This window comes from Suricata suricatta, chromosome 6 (assembly GCF_006229205.1).
Source record: "Suricata suricatta isolate VVHF042 chromosome 6, meerkat_22Aug2017_6uvM2_HiC, whole genome shotgun sequence".
Taxonomy (NCBI): domain Eukaryota; kingdom Metazoa; phylum Chordata; class Mammalia; order Carnivora; family Herpestidae; genus Suricata; species Suricata suricatta.
In genome coordinates this window covers 39,183,557-39,200,682 of record NC_043705.1, presented here as the reverse complement: position 1 = coordinate 39,200,682, position 17,126 = coordinate 39,183,557, and the positions used below count along the sequence as shown (strand labels likewise).

General features: G+C 33.5%; 1 protein-coding gene across 3 annotated transcripts in view; it reads right to left on the bottom strand.

Annotated features, from left to right (window-relative positions):
* GPBP1 (GC-rich promoter binding protein 1) overlaps window positions 1-17,126 on the bottom strand; it is a 76,525-nt gene that overhangs the window by 9,584 nt on the left and 49,815 nt on the right. For 2 of the 3 annotated variants that reach the window (XM_029942266.1, XM_029942268.1), the window contains 6 exons: window positions 14,978-15,044; window positions 13,858-13,917; window positions 6,372-6,556; window positions 5,632-5,772; window positions 3,587-3,754; window positions 2,943-3,130 (listed from right to left, as the gene is read on the bottom strand). In XM_029942266.1, the coding sequence (XP_029798126.1) occupies window positions 2,943-3,130; window positions 3,587-3,754; window positions 5,632-5,772; window positions 6,372-6,556; window positions 13,858-13,917; window positions 14,978-15,044 (809 nt within the window). The remainder of the gene's footprint in view (window positions 1-2,942; window positions 3,131-3,586; window positions 3,755-5,631; window positions 5,773-6,371; window positions 6,557-13,857; window positions 13,918-14,977; window positions 15,045-17,126) is intronic. The other variant, XM_029942267.1, reaches the window with a different exon arrangement.

Below are 17,126 nucleotides of genomic sequence, written 5' to 3'. Positions count from 1 at the left end.
TAAAAGAAAACTCATCCTTTATACTATCATTAGAACACCTGGTCTGTATACTTTCCTTTCTATGCACAAGACTTCTTTTCTATCAACTGTCTGAGTAGAAATATTTAAAGGACTACTGGTGAAAGTGGAAAAAATACCTTTGGTACTAACTAACAAAGCAGAATCTGATTAATTATGTGTGACCAATCAATTTCAATCCTAGTTATATGTTTTATATACATTTATTCAAATGTTTAAGGATATAAATACAAGTATGCTCACATCAGCATTATTTATATAGGAGAAACACAAGGAAGGATTTCCCTGATAAATGGGGAAACTGTGTCACAAATTATACCTGAATTACAAAACAAAAGCTTCAAAGGGGGGTATATGAGATGATCTGCTAGAATAATGGGGAAAAAGTACTGGAATGTTTACTTATACCTATCTTTTATAAAAGGAATAATGCTTACTATTATCTTCTGCACTGTAGGACATTGCAGACATTACTCAGCCTAAGTTCAGAGTCATAAGCTATAACATCGGATAAAGGGGAATTCTACAACTGGGGGTGAGAATAAAAAGTGTGATTACTGATCCATTCATACTAAATGTACAGTAATAAAATATAGTTTGCCAGATCAAGAAAAATTATACATATTACCTCATTAAGTCAGCTCAAAACAATCTAGCTAAATTAACTCTCATCAAAAGGTCATTCGCATTTATCATCAGCCCAATAAATTATTTTAAGCAAAGATGAAGTCCAAGTTAGTATAGGAGGATTATAAAATCAAAACAAATGCCTGTATTCTAATATATAATACTTACAGCTGCATCTAAAAAGAGAAGGAACATGCTTTGGTAAAAGAGAAAAGTTATTTCACAGTAGGTGTAGCCCAATTCCCCATGTCTTAGAATTAAATGAAATTCTACAAGAAATGGCATTAAACCAAACAGAAAGTCAAGCTGATCACTTACACAATTAACAAGTATCACTCTACGCTTAGCCTGGTTCCAGAAGGCCTAAGAATTTTTAGTCAAAACAATTCAGGGGTACCTGGGAGGCTTAGTTTGTTAGGTGTCCAGCTCTTGACTTCTGCTCGTCATGATCCCACAGGTTTATGAGGTGAAGCCTCACTACCTTAATGATATAATGAAACTTGACAACTGGGGCACCTCTCTCTCGCTCTCTCTCCCTCCCTCTCTCTGCCCCAACCTTCCAACTCTCTCCCCCAAAAAATAACCCCCAAAAAAATTTTTTTAGTTTCATCTTACACAAAGAAATTACAGACTAAAATGTGATATTAAGTGCATACATTATTAGCATTTTCTTGCTTTAGTAGTTATACTGGAAGTAGCATAAATATGTATGGAATCGAGACTATAAAAATGGAAACTGTACGCTGAATAGTAATCTAAATTAATCCTAATACCTAGGGCAGAAAAGCCTAAGTTTTGGTGCCATAATTTCTCTCTTCATGGTGGCAATAATTCAGTTGAAGTAGATTTCTGAAACAACTTAAGCTTCAATTAAAGTCTGCTTAATTAAAACAAACAAAAAAATCAATAGGTATTTTTACCTTTTAGTCCATATATCCTTCATTTACTAATGCTAAACCATGTGGTTTACTTCCATACCACATAAAGGGTAAGCCATCTCTACAAAAATACTTGCTTTTAACTATAGAGTTATTGGGGGGGGAGGGGCCACGGGAGGACAAACATTGACTCAAAAAAATTGGTAAGAGGACCTAATCAACAATATAAGTTTTTGTATTTCAAATGGCACCAATGAGAAAGTGAAAAGACAACTCAGAATGGAGAAAGAGATTTGCAAATTATACTTATGATTAAGGACCTATATTCAAAATATACAAAAAATGCTTACAACTAGACAAATAATATTCGTTGAACATGGACAAAGAATTACAACAGAAGCTTCTTCACAGAAGACATACAAATGGCTAGTAAGTACTTGAAAAGATGTTCAACACTGTCAGTTTTAAGGGAAATGCATATTAAAGATACCACTTGTTATCCACATATTAAAGATACCACAAAAAGATAGCACTTAATTTCCATTAGAATGACTAAAATAGGGGTGCCTGGGTGGCACAATTGGTTAAATGTCCAACTCTAGGTTTCAGCTCAGGTCATGATCTCATGGCAACCCACTTGTGCTGTCTCTCTCAAAATAAGTAAAACTTAAAAAAAAAAAAAAAAAAAAAAAGAATGGCTAAATTAAAGGCAGATGATAACAAGTGTTGGTGAGAATATGGAGAAACTGGAACTTTCATATATTCTTGATGAGAATGTAAAATGGTAAGGTCATTATGGAAAACAGTTTGGCAGTCTCAAAATGTTAAGCACATCATCAATTCTACTTCCAGTATCTACCACCGAAAGAACTAAAAACATGTCAGTACAAACACTTGTACATCAATGTTCAGAGCAGCATTATCCAGAATTTTCAAGAACTAGAAACAACTCAATACCCATCAAAACTGAACAAAATGTGATAGAACCATAGAGTGCACTGTGAATAAAGATAAAGTAGAGACAGATGCTACAACATGAATCTTGATATCTTGAAATCATATGCTAAGTCGAAGAAGCCAGACATAAAACACCGAAGTATGATTCTACTTATATAAAAAGCAAAGGCAAATCTATACATACAAAAAAGAGATTGGTGGTTGCCTAGGACACAGAAAAAAATGAGGAATAAATGTAAATGAGCACATGTTTCTCTTAGGAGAGATAGAAATGTTCTAAAACCAGACTGTGTTGACAGTTTCACAGCTTTGAATAAACCAAAAGTCATACAACCACACACTTAAAACGGGGGGAATTTGTGGTAAATAGCACCATAAAACTGTTAAATAAATCACATTTCCTTAACAATATCAAAATTTTATAAAGAACACAGCAAGAGAAGAATAAAAATGAGTACTAACCTATGTTCTGCTTCAAGTGAACTTGAAAGAACATCAGTTTGTGGAAAGGTTGAAGACCGAATGATCTGCTGGGAAATTACTGAGGCATTGCCATTCTCCTGTGGAATTTCGTTTTCATCGAAGTTTCGGTTTATATCCCTTTCTTGGTGAGTACTATTGCTGTTATGCAAATTAAATGAGTCGTCATCCTGATTTTTAGGGAGTTAAAAAAAAAAAAAAGAATGAGCAAGAGAATACAGTTGCTGAAACCATTAATAGACTCTTGTTAGATTTCCAGACAATACATAAATGTTGTAATCATTTTATTTAGGAGACATTTTCAGGCCATATAAACTTAAGCTGTGGATACCCCCAAAGCTTTCTATCTCTATTTCTTCACAACTATTCAACAAAGGCAATCAAAAGGATGAAGGTAGGCAACGTGGAAAACAAAGAGAACATTATTTTTGCACAAGAACAACAGAATGAGAAAACACTGCCTCAGAAAAGAAGTTATCTTTTATGCAAATAAATAGTAAATTAGCCTTGTTTCCGGAAGATAATTATTTTGATTAAAGTTTATTCAGGGGTTTTAAATGATTATTTGTCTAAATAGTTCAATGACATGTTAATGTCAAACCAAGAGTTACTGCAAGTTCAATTACCTTCTCTGAGCCAGCATGACTTTCATCTTCGTGTTCCTCTTCTACTCTGTCCCTTTTCAAAGCTTTCAGAAATTCACTCTTCTTATCAGTGCGCATACGTGTCAGTTTGGTTAGACGAGGCTGCTGATTAAGTTTGTCAACAGGTGAGGAGGAATTTGAGCGATTACACTAGAAAAAATTCAGAAATATGAATAGATATGTAGACAAAGCCTGTCAATGGAAAGTTCACAACTACCACAACTTCCTATTTCATCTTTGTTCACAATACAAAATTGATTTTAAAGTCTACTTTCCTCTATACCTGTATGTTTTATCTATCATAGTGAATGAGCAGGCAAGAGACTTTACTTAAAAACCATTAAGGTCTGGCAATACTAAGAACTACTGTTTTTAAATTAAGAGGCTTTTAAATTTTTATTTATTTTTTTTTTTGAGACAGAGACACAGAGAAGGCATGTGTGCAGGCAGTGTGTACAGCAGGAGAGGGAGAGGGAGAAGGAGAATGAATGAATGAATGAGTATCTCAAGCAGGGTCCATACACAGCACAGAGCCCGACCATGATATCATGACCGGAGCCAAAATGAAGAGTGGGATGCTTAAGTGACTGAGCTGTCAAGGAATCCCCTGAATTAAGATTTTAAGTAGAATTTTGTAAAACATTCTAAAGCTACTTTAATATGCCTAAAATACATTTAAGAATGGTTTTTAAAATTGTTTTCTCAGTTTTAGGGTTCTAATAACAGCTCCAATACGATCTATTTTATAATTATTTACACAGAGATACACAGAGGGTTTATCAGGTAGGATTTCACCAAGGAAAATGTTTGTGGTTGGGCAGGAGAAAGGTGGGGACAGACATGTACTGGAGTCCTTTTGTTTTTGGGTTTTGACAGTGGAATACATTAGAAAATAAAATATTACAACTCTGTGTCACAGAGATTTACAGCCATGGGAAACTACCATAATGCCTAACTACTGGCAACAATATCTACAGACTCTAAGGAATCTAAGCCACAAGTACCAGCTAATAATGCTAGTCCTTTCATGCTAGCTCTAAATTTCTACGATTATGAGGGACTATGATGTTCCAACATAGTACTGAGCTTAATTTCAAATACAGCAGCATAGTCACAAGTATTGTTTTGACATTGAACTAATCAGGGAACTCCATGGTCTAAAAGTTTCAGAAACCTGGTCAAATGACAAAAAACAAAACAAAATAGAACAAAACACCTTAAGCTACCAGGCATTTGAAGTCCATAAAGTAACATTATGCATCTTTCCTTCCCTCTTCTCTCTTGCTCCGTAAGTGTTAACACTAATAAAATGTGTTAATAAAATAATAAAATGTCCATCATACCCCAAAAAAGATTATATAATACAAATCCTCATTTTCAATCAAGGTTCAAACAGCATAGCCTCTTAATACAAATATCAAAACTGCAGCTGTCATAATTCTTTTCCTAAAAATTATTTGTGGCTGATTGGGAAGTGGATTTTCCTGTATTATATTCTCTACATTTTAGGATATTTGGAAAATTTGTCTTAAAATATCTAAATTATTGGGGAGCCTGGGTGGCTCAGTTCATTATGCTCAGGTCCTATCTCTCAAAATAGTAAATTAACAAACTTTAAAAAAATATATCTTTAAGGGTGCCTCAGTCAGTTAAGCATTTGACTTCAGCTCAGGTCATGATCTCACAGTTCCTGGGTTCGAGGCCCACACCAGGCTCTGTGCCGACAGCTCAGAGCCTGGATTGTGCTTAGGATTCTGTGTCTCTTTCTCTCTCTGCCCCTCCCCTGCTTGTACTGTCTCGGTCACTCAAAAATAAATTTAAAAAAAATTTTAAATATATTTAAATCTTCCATACTTGAAGTGCACAGCTGATGAGCAAAGAGCAAAGTATTTAAATCGAGTTTTAGAGAAGAACTAAAATATCTCATTTTAATGTATTCATTTAATGAATCTATGCCTTTGGATCACTATTACATTATAATGATTAAAATGTGTTGCATTCCTCATAAATAATTTTAAATAACATACCTCTTTCACTGAAGTTGCTGATGGACTAAAATTCTTGGCAGTTGATTTAAAAGCATTGAAGTTGCCAACACCATATGTAGATTCATGAGGGAAAGAAGTTCCAACTTTATTTTCTTTAGTTTGGTTTTTCCACTGAGTAGGCTAGAGGAAAACATACAAACATTAATGTCTATCAAAAACAGATTATAAAGAGGAGAAAAACAAGGTGAACATTATAAAATAAAGATGACTATGTGTGACTAATAAAAATAATTATTATTGTATTACACCTTAATCATTCCTACATATTTCTCCTTTTCCTACAACTAAAATCAAAGCCTAGTGTTTAGATAAAAACATCTGACTACATTACTATTTTTTTCCGAAGTCTTATATACCTAAAGTCAGATCTGTTTTGCCTAGTTATCAAGAAAACAGAAGGGGGAGTTCGAAAAACCTAAAATTGTTTGGTGTTCTAAAAACACCAAAGAAAACAGCACTATGTATTATTTAGCAAATATATCACTGATGAAACAAGCAAAACAAAATTTTATAGATTTACTACCACTAATACAAGAAAACACATACATGAGCAAACACATACATCATTTAAAAGATAATTAAAATTGACACACAATGGGTGAACTCTTGCCACTTTAACAATCCCTCCCGCTTTGGTGTAAAAATTTTAACACTCTTCTCTCAAAGTAACTCAACTGGTACCAACTTAAAACTTGCATTTTTAACAATTTAGAACTTACTTTTGTAGGTGGAGCAGCAGGTTTAGGGACTAAGCCTTTATAAACACTTGGACCAGTCCCGTTCTTAACTGGTTGTGACTGAAGATTTCCTACCACTGGGAATCCAGATAGCTGTAAGTCTTTTGAATTACCTTTCTTAATGACCAGCATCCTTGGAGCTCTAGATTTAGGATTCGGAGGATATTCTGCATAAATAAAGCACGAGCAAGAGTTAGTTACACACAATTTAAACTTTAGAATAAAATTAAACCACAACATAAAACCCCAGCATATCCCAATCCTTGATTATATTTAAAAATAATTGCTGTTTTCTGGGCAAAATAATTAAGCTAAGTAAGTATGATCTATATCCCTGTTTCAGAAATAAAGTTGAAACATAATCAAACGGAATATAGCAAGAATTGCACAATGTCAAGTAATTCAAATGAATTCAGCAGAAGTGACCTAGACTGTTATTTCTGACCAAACCAAGATTAATTTATATACTAGCATATTTTTAATCTTTTAGTGGCAAATTTCATCCTAGTCTCCTAAGGCTTAGAATATAAAGTACATTATATTTTCCTCTTCTCCATTTAAAAAAGACAGATTTCCTAATTCCTTCTCAGTCTTATCTCACTAATGAAGTTGTTATCAATAAAGAACTACAGTCCCTCTATTTCTAAATTTCTACTAAAGTTATGACTAAAGAAAACAATTCTATTTTCACAATAGCAAGTCATTCCAATATTTATTGACCATCTATAATGAAGGCATTATGCAAATTATAAGGCAAAAAACTCAATCCTTCTGAAGACAGTACTAGGAATAATAGCTAACTGAAAACTGTTTTCTCAAGACAACTTCAATTGCTAAAATATGAAAAACTGCCCAGAGAGTTTAATTTTACCTCTAGAATTTGGGTAATGTCAATGTTACACAAGAGCATGTTCACAATTATCATGAAGTATGTCTTTCTTCCCTTGCAAAAATTCTCAAAGTATCAAGTTCATAGTTGAAGACTTTAGAATAAAAGAATTAAGAGAAAGCTTAGGAAATCAAAATCAAAATTAGCACTGTGTATTAAATAATATCCTGTGAGATGTTGAGTTGCCTACACATTTGTGATGATGGCCCCACCTCAAACAAACTAAACTAAAATTCCTACAGGATCATTTCAAAAACTAGACTAAACAAGGACTTTAGGGGCAAAAAGGGAATCTCCAAAGTTCATCTGAGGCTTCAAACCTCAAAATATAGAGCTGTATAATGCTTCATTTATTTTACTGCTGATGTATAAAAGAACACAGGCCTAGAGCAAACTGAGCAAATCTTAAAAGTTAAACACATGTCTAATCTAAAGCAAATACTCCAAGAAATAAAGGCGAAGAAAGAAATCTTTGGTCACACAAGAACACATAAATTAAATCAGCAACATACAGTTTTTCCGAAGAACTTACACAATTAAGTCAACAAAACAAAAATTGAGAATAAAGATCTTTCAGGGTGCCTGGATATTTCAGTTGGGTTAAGTGTCTGACTCTTGATTTTGGCTCAGGTTATGATCTCACAGTTTATGGGATCAAACCCCACATAGACTCACTGTGCTGAGAGCATAGAACCTGCTTAATATTCTCTCTCCCTGTCTCTCTGCTCCTCCCCTGCCCGCACGCGCGCTCTCTTCTCTCAAAATAAGTAAACTTAGAGAAAATAAAAAGAAGATCTCACAGGTGAAAGAAAAGCACTAGAAATACCACTAACCAATTTAAGCTTCACAATTATTCTGGTAAACAGATGACAATGAAAAAATGATTATCTAAAATGAATCTCAAGAATCACTAATGACTGATGCTGGGAAATGCAAAAGATATTAAGAGTTTACAAGGTCTCAGAGGAATTCAAGTGCTGAAACAGGACATTTCTATCAGTACATCACAATGAAACAAGTTCAAATAGGACTGATAAGCACGCTTCCAGTTCAAAATGGCCCATTAATCACACAAGTTAACCTTCTTTAAAGTAGGTCCTATGTTAAAAGTACTATAATGGAGGAAAACAAAAGAGGAAAAGGGTCATCATAATCAGCAAGGAGTGATGTCAACCTACATTTCAAAAAAAAAAAAAGAAGAAGAAGAAGAAGAAAACTTTATAGAATGTGCACAAAGGAACCTAACAGCTGAGGATGGGACTGATCTACAATTGAATCTTGGATTACAGACCTGGACGTGAAAAAGCCATACATGGCAGAGGCAGAAGTGAAACTTTTCGAAGCTCAATCACTATGAAAAGATCCTTATAAAGGAAGTCCTAAACAATGTACTACAGGCAGAAGAAAAATGATCCCACACGGAAAGCTGAAGGTACAAGAAAAAAATAAAAATTTTATATATAAGTAATCATAATCAAAATTAGAAGGCAGAAGAGAAAGAGTAGATAAGCAAACAGGTTATCTTTAAACCTCAACATACTTCCTGACTACAAAATTCACTTTCCTAAAATTGGATTCCTGAACATCTAGAGCAAAAAAATAATCTAGCTTTTTCCTCAAAGAGTCCTTCAGGTCATAGACAGAACAGTCTATAAAGAAGGAAGGTGAAGGGACCCAGCTGGCTCAGTAGGTATGCAACTCTTTATCTCAGGGTCTTGAGTTCAAGCCCCACACATTAGATGTGGAACCTATTTTGAAAAAAAGAAGAATGGTGAAGCCTAAGAAATAAATCACAGAAGACTAAGTAGCAAAGTAAAAGATGATAAAGGTGCCTAAAGGAAGATGACTGTTTGAGACAGAAGATAAGCTAATGCACTTAAAACATTCATAGTCAAATATTATAGTACAGAGGTTAAAGACATATACTTTTATACTAGATTTATGGAATCTTGCTTGAACCTTATTCTTTCTTCTATAAAAATGAAAAATAGCTCCTGTCAGAGTATTACTATAAAATAATTTTTAAAATACTAGAAAAAATATCCAGAAAATTCAGACACTATTATGCTTCCAATTTCATTTCAATATTGTATTAAACTTTAAGTCGATTTACAAGTTTATAGAAAATGAGAACAATTCTAAAAGAAATAAACATAATACAGACTAATATATGTCCTATATTAAATATACTACATAAACCTGCCCATTTAAGAACAAGTGCTCTTAATAGCAATCACTACAATAAAAGTAATGGAAAGGATGATGGCAGCACTAATTGGCCAAACTTTGAGTCATTTATATTACAGTTGCCCCTTGAATAACAAGGTCTGAAATGCACCAGTCCACCTACATGCAGGTACTTTTCCAATAAATACAGAACAGTATTGTGTTATCTTTCTCTTATAATTTTCTTAAATAAGGTTTTCTTCTCTGCAGCTTTGTCACATTATGTAACACATTACTTTGTCACAATATGTAACACATGTAATACACAAAGTATGTTTTATTACACTATAGTAGTCAATAGTAGTTAAACTTCGGCAGGGGCAGGGGCCAAAAGTTATACGAGGATTTTCGACCAAGGGGGTAAAAGGCATCAAGGCCCCACAACTCCTACACCGTTCAAGGGTCAACTGTACTTATAAATGTAAATGTGTTCATCTGTCCAGCTTGTCCCTACAAATTCTCTTGACATAAATCTTCCAAGTGCTAAAGTTGTTAGATTCAAACAGTATCCAATGTCTCCTTCTATACTTTCTCCCTGCACTTTGTCAACTAGTAAATTATATGAAAAAGCCCAAAGTGCTTTTAAAAGAGAAAATTTGGGGCACCTGGGTAGCTCAGTCAGTTGAGCTGCTGACTTTGACTCAGGTCATGATCTCAGTCTGTGGGTTTGAACCTCACACTGGGCTCTGTGCTGAGAGCTCAGAGCTTTGGAGCCTGCTCATCAAATTCTGTGTCTCCCTCTCTCTCTCCTCTCTCTCTCTCTCTCTCTCTCTCTGCCCCTCTCCTGCTCATTCTCTGCCTCTCTCTCTCTCTCTCTCTCTCTCAAAATAAAATAAAGACATAAAAAAATTTAAAAAAAAAAGAAAAAGAAAAAGAAAATTTACGTGCTGGTTAAAGAATTTAACACTTATATTAAAAAAAATAGAAAGTAAATGATCTCAGTGACTTCCTTTGGTAAATTATACTTCCTTATTATTTCAAACTCAAATAAGCAGGTAGTGTCATTGAAATTCAATTTTTAAAAAACCTGAAGGCCAATGTTTTAGGTTTTCATAGAATTGTTTTCTGCTATTCTCACAAACTAGTATCTGACAATAGTTGACTTTAAATATCCTTTTATTACCTTGTTATGTTCTCCTAATATCTATGGATATAATAGCTTTCTCCCCCCCCTTAAATACAAAGTCAATGATGGGAGGAGGGTTGGCTCAATTCTTTGGAGAAAAAAAATAGAATTAAAATACTGCCACCTATAATACAAATTTGGCAACATATATAGTTAAGTTCAGACATTTCAATTCTTCATACTCTTTGTCTTACACTACACTCCAAAAATAAGTGCCTTCTATATATTTTCTGATTCAATTATTCTTTGATCTCTCACTTAATCCCTTTTTTGCCATTTAATGAATCTATAAGAATATCCAGAACTTAACTAGATTTGAACATAATTTAGCCAACATTCAGGTTCACTAAACATCTGTAATATGATCAGGTGGTTTCCATAGATTGAGTTACACAAATTTAATATTTTATACAATTTAGTATTTACACTGCTTTTCTTATTAAAATTGTAATCATCCTCATCTCTGAGATGAGAAAATTCACTCAGATTAAGTAATCTACCCAAAAGTCTAAATAACCATCAGGTAAAAGACTGATAGATCTAATGTGAGGGACCTAAACTATCTGATTCCAAAGCAAATGTTTTTAACCACTAAATTATATACTAGTGGAGAAAATGGGAATTAAAGTATTTATTGCCAGGCCAAATACTTCAAATTGTTTACCATCCCCAACTAAAAGTAATACTAGGCCTATAACTAAACGGTCAGGGAAAAAAAGCCTGCGTACTACCAAATGAGATCTAAGTCCACCCTCTTCTGATGCCAATTACTGATTTAGTTTATCTTGACAAAAGAGACAACTCTAATGGGTGAACAAAAGCATATGGCCAAATGAAGGGTGAATTACAGGTGAATTAACTATTCACACTAATTTGAAGAAATAAATCACAATAATACAAAATATCAAACCCAAGCTTTAGCAATAAAAACAAATTCCTACTGTGAAAACTAATTTTAATGCAGAAAACTAAAGGTTTCTGATTTAAAGAAATTGACATGGTTTAAATCTTTTTGGTTTTCAATTTTTTAATATACAAATCTATTTTGTTTTAACATAGTAGGAGTTTTCAACAAATGCGTTTCACTAACTTATAATTTAGGCCAGTAGTAGGGGTATGGTGTTTTGTTCTTTAAGAAAACCCCCTACACATCATACTTCTAAAACAACTTACACATGATCAACAAGTAATAGTTCTAACTCTAACCAAATAAAATTTACTTGGCAAGTTGTCTAATCCAACTATTTTAAATTTCCCTTTTCAACTTTAATATATATTGCATTACCTTTTCCTTCTTGTTCTAAGCTTAAAAACTATTTTCTAAGACACTGAAGGAAAATGGAGTAGTTATCATGTATAAACTACCAACAGAGGCTTTTACAAAGAAATTAAATAAGGATAATTCCTTTCCCTTAATTCTACTTTAAAAGTTCCTTTAAAAAATAAAATTCAGGGGTGCCTGGGTGGCTCAGTCGGTTAAGCTTCCGACTTCGGCTCAGGTCAGATCTCACGTTCATGGGTTCAAGCCCCGCGTTGGGCTCTGTGCTGACAGCTAGCTCAGAGCCCGGAGCCTACTTCCAGTTCTGTGTCTCCTTCTCTCTCTGCTCCTCCCCCTCTATGCTCTGTCTCTCTCTGTATCAAAAATAAATAAAACATTTTTTAAAAAATTAAAAAATAAAATTCAAATAAAATAAAATTGGCTGGCTTCCATCATGATCTAATTCACTTAATGCAAACATGCATGTTACTCAATGTATAAGCTTTTGGCTACAATAATTGAAATTCTCTAGAAAATAATCCATCTTTAAGAAATAGTCACCAATTTGCTTTTAAGAAAGCCAAGCAAAAAAAAAATTCTTAGAAATGAATATTGATGCTCTTAAGTAGTATATCAAATATGAGCAAATATCGGTAAAGCTCACCAAGTCATCAAGAAATAGACACACAAATAAATGCTGTGTTTAAACAATACTATGTTTAAATTAATTACCATGGGTAAAATTTTTCATTATTTAGTATCTTAAGAACTAAATATCAGACTCCCCCCAAAAATACATTGCTGATGTAATTCATAGACACAAAAATAGCCAGTAGTACTTCTGAAAACACACAAATCAACAGTTACTAATTATGTATCAAATTGTATACAAGCACATACACATCATTTTTTCTCTTTCTCACCTCCCAAGTAAGTCCCACAACTGAATATTTTTAACTTGTCAAGGCACACTCACGTACCTTTAATTTTTAGTTTTAAAGTATTAAGGGCATATAGCTAGATTAATTTAGTAAGCATTAGTCTTGGGCACCCAAGAACAGTGATCCTGATTAAAATCAAAACAATTTAAAAAAAAAAAAAAGTCACAGATACAAGCTGCTGGAAGGTGTTTTCAAAAAAGCTAAGTAAGTTCTAAGCAGAATTAAGCTTATGTAACTATATTTTAAAACAGTCTAATTACTTTCCCTCAAGATATTTTTTTAATTGGGATCTTTTGTTTAGATTCTTGCAATTTCTGATCTACAAAAGGACAGTTTCAGGGACAAACTGGTTTGCTTTTAATACACATATTACATTCTGTTATTAAAGTTTTACTTACCTGGAAGGAAGTAGCACTAGAAAAGTTCTATTGAAGTCTTTCCTAAAATTCTCTCATCTCTTCCTCAGGAACATTGCTATTTTAAATGTTGCAATGGGGAAAAACGGTATTTGGGAACCCAGGGGGGAAAGTGAGAAAGGAATAGTGAAGTGTAATACAATGAAAGCTTCATTGTATTCCTATGGGAAGTACTGGGAATTTAACAGTTAATCAAGCCACAATTAACCATTTTCTTTTTCTAATGCAAACACACTTCTTAGTTTACCTAAGGCACAGTACATCTTCCTTTTAAACATCTTTTCAACTAGTGCTCAAAATCCTTAGACCAACCCTGAAACAGTAGAACCAAAATCTTTATATTAATACATTTTATTCTCAATATTTTCAAAGATGTATTTGCCTTTAAATCATTTCTTAAATTATTAAATTAACCAAGGATCAGTACCAATAGTATCTATAGGTAGTTTTATATGACAAACGCTTACTGACATTGATTTTTTATTTACTTTCATTCTAATCAATCCAAATTATTCCTAATTTCTTAGAGACTCTATTTAACACCTTCCAGGTGGTTCTATATTCTTATGCAATCAGCTGTTCCCAGAAAAACTGAATAATAAGGAAACATACCTAAGAGAGGAGCTTGGGAGATTTTTTTGGTTGGGTATGTGTGTGTCTGGGCGTGTAGGCCTGGGGAGAGTGGTAGAAATACTAATTTGCAATACAGAAAAAACAATGCCATTCACATGGTTCTAACAAAAGTGTCTGACCACCCCCACCCCCACCCTCAAAAAGCCCTTACATAAATCGGGAGATCAAAAGAAAACAAGGTAATTCCCCAGAGTTATCACCCATAAATACAATTAAAAAACAGCACAGGAAGTGGCAAAGTTTAAAATAATGCCTTTATCATTAGGACTAGTATGCTGTCACAAGCCACAATCCTTTTTGGTAAGTTGATAATTTTCAATAGGTAAATACAAATGATCATGTGTACAGGTTCCAAGTGGATTCATCGCCTTTGAATTTGGCATCAAATAATTAAATTTATTTTTCAGTTATCAAATCTTCGTATTTAAATTTTTTTCCATTATTTTAAACTTCACTTGACTCTTTAAAAAGCTGTCTGATTTGTACTATATGAGTGCGCTTTAATCTTCTCTAAGATGCTATCAAATTAAACTCACCAATTTTAAAGAAAAGGGAGTTATCACCACAAAAAAATGTCATTAAGCTTTGACAATCAAAAAGGCAAATAATTTCAAACAGATTAGTTCCATAGGCAAATTTATACAAGTATTTAATATTCTCTATGTATAACCATTTTCATAAGTAAAAAAGATTAATTTTATGTCACACTATGATTAGAAGTACTTATCTTTTCAGTTTTAAGTTTTCAAATGTGAAAAACTAAAAATTAATTTAAACTAAGTTTTTTTGTTTCCTTAAGATTATCAGGCTGCTCTTGAAACAACATTGATTCATTACATTAACTTACAACCATTAAGAGAATTCCTGAGTATACTTAATGATACTAATATGTGCAAGTCAACTATTTCAAATCTAACTCTCCTTCCATCCCCAGTATTCTTTTTAAAAGGTTAATTGCTACCATTTTATGTAGCTGAGCACTCAAAACATACTTCTAAGAGTAAGTTTAATTCTAGCATACTATTTTTAAAAATCACAAAAAAGTGAAATATGTAAGTAACATTTCACACCCCTCAAAGTTAGATTAAAAATTACTTACCCCATACACCTGCAGCTAATGATTTATTCTGATTTGGTTCTCTTTCATATTCAGGATTTAAAGATGGCTGAAAACAATTGGAATAAAAATAAATGTTCACACTGCTCACATTTTAAAAAAAATAAACTTTTTAAAAGTAATCTCAAAACTATATTGATAAAAACAGATATGATACAATGTAAAGACAATTAATAGGGGTGCCTCAGTCGGTTAAGCAGCTGACTTTGGCTCAGGTCATGATCTCACAGTCTGGGAGTTCGAGCCTCACGTCAGGCTCTGTGCTATCAGCTCAAAGCCTGGAGTCTGCTCCGAATTCTGTGTCTCCTTCTCCCTCTGCCCCCTCCCCTGCTCACACTCTTTCAAAACTAAACAAACATTAAAAAAATTTTTTTAAGGACAATTAATGAAACCTTACTAGCTTATTCTACTAACCATCAAAATGGTTACTATCTATACTCACTTCTAACTAGAAGGAAAACAAAGAAATGGTCTTCAAATATTCTTATCCCCAACTACTTGAGGAGAAGGCATGGATTTTAAAAAAAAAAAAAAAAAAAGCAAACAAGACAATGTGGTCTTTGCACCAGTTGGAAAAATTACCCTGTTTTTAACATAAGATAAAAAGCAATAAAGAGAAAAATCAGACTACTTCCCAACAGGTGTTAGGTTTTCACTGTCTGATGCATTAGTTTTAACACACTCTCAAAGCAATGTAGAAATTTTTATTTCATAAAGTGAATCACAGCATATTAAAAAGAAAACTGATTTCTACATTGAATGTATACTCTAAATCTAACTTTAGAATCCTAAATTTCCAGATATTTTCTGTATTAGCTAGCAACAATGCCTGCCTGAAACAAGGTATTTAACACCTGCTGAATAAAATGAATCCTGAGGAGACTGTTTACACTCTACTGACATTACTATAAAGTTCCAAAAGACTATACATGCATACCAGTATGATTCCTTGATACAAACTAATTAAAGACTTCCATGGAGGCTTTAAGTGGTTTCTAAAAAATACACCATTAAAAATAACATTATAGATCTGCCTATAGGGCTAGGATCAGATCTCAGAAGTGATCAGCAACAGCAACAACAAGGGTGTTGTAATAAATAAATTTTTTAAAAAATTCTCTTCACTAATCACAGCTACCTAGTTAAACCAAGCCATCATTTTCTCCTAAATGGTCTTCCTGCTCTCTCAGTCATCCATTCAAGATCGAACAGCTAAAATACTCTTCTAAAAAATTAAAATCAGATCAGATGGCTTTCCCCCAGAAGAGCTTCCTCCTACTGCACCTGTAATTAAACTCAACGTGTTTACCTTTACCTGCAGAGGTCCTATACAATCAAAGCCCTTTGGTGCCTCTCTACCCTGGTTTAATAGTCACTTGACCCAGCCTGACCTTTTACCCCTTAAACCTTACAAAGCTTGTTCCCAAACTTAGGCCCTCATCCTCCCAGTAGTAAGTAATAAAGCTCACTCCTTGCCAACCAGTCCCTAGGTTAAATGTCATTTCGCAAGAGAAACCTCTCCTGATCCCCCTAAGTAGCCATCCTGTCACTTTATGCCTAACTTCTCTACAAAATACTAAATAGTTTTTCTTTTTATTTTGTGAATACATCTAATAGTAGTAACTCAGTGTGAGTAAGGGCCTTTACCTTTCAAAACCGCTAGATTCATAGAGTCATTCAAACATATACTGAAGAATGAACATGTACAAAATAATAAATTACCAGGGATGAACACAAAAAAAATACAAGATCAATAAGATTGTACACTAGATCAGTTTTTCATACTACTAGAGAAGCAGTGTGTTTAGACAGGCACATAGTAAGATTTAAAAATAAAGAATAAATGTGTGGGTGGCTCAGTCAGTTAAGTGTCCCGCTTCAGCTCAGGTCATCATCTCATGGTTCGTGAGTTTCAGCCCCCTTTCAGGCTCTGTGCTGACAGGTGAGAGCCTGGAGCCTGCTTCAAGTTCTGTGTCTCCCCCTCTCTGTCCTTCCTCTGCTTGTACTGTCTCTCTCCCAAAGAATGAATAAATGTTAAAAAAAAAAATTTTTTTTTTAATAATAAAAGGTCTAAGGTACTCATTAAAAAATAATAATAAAAATAAAGAAGAATTAAGAAAATTCTGTTTGT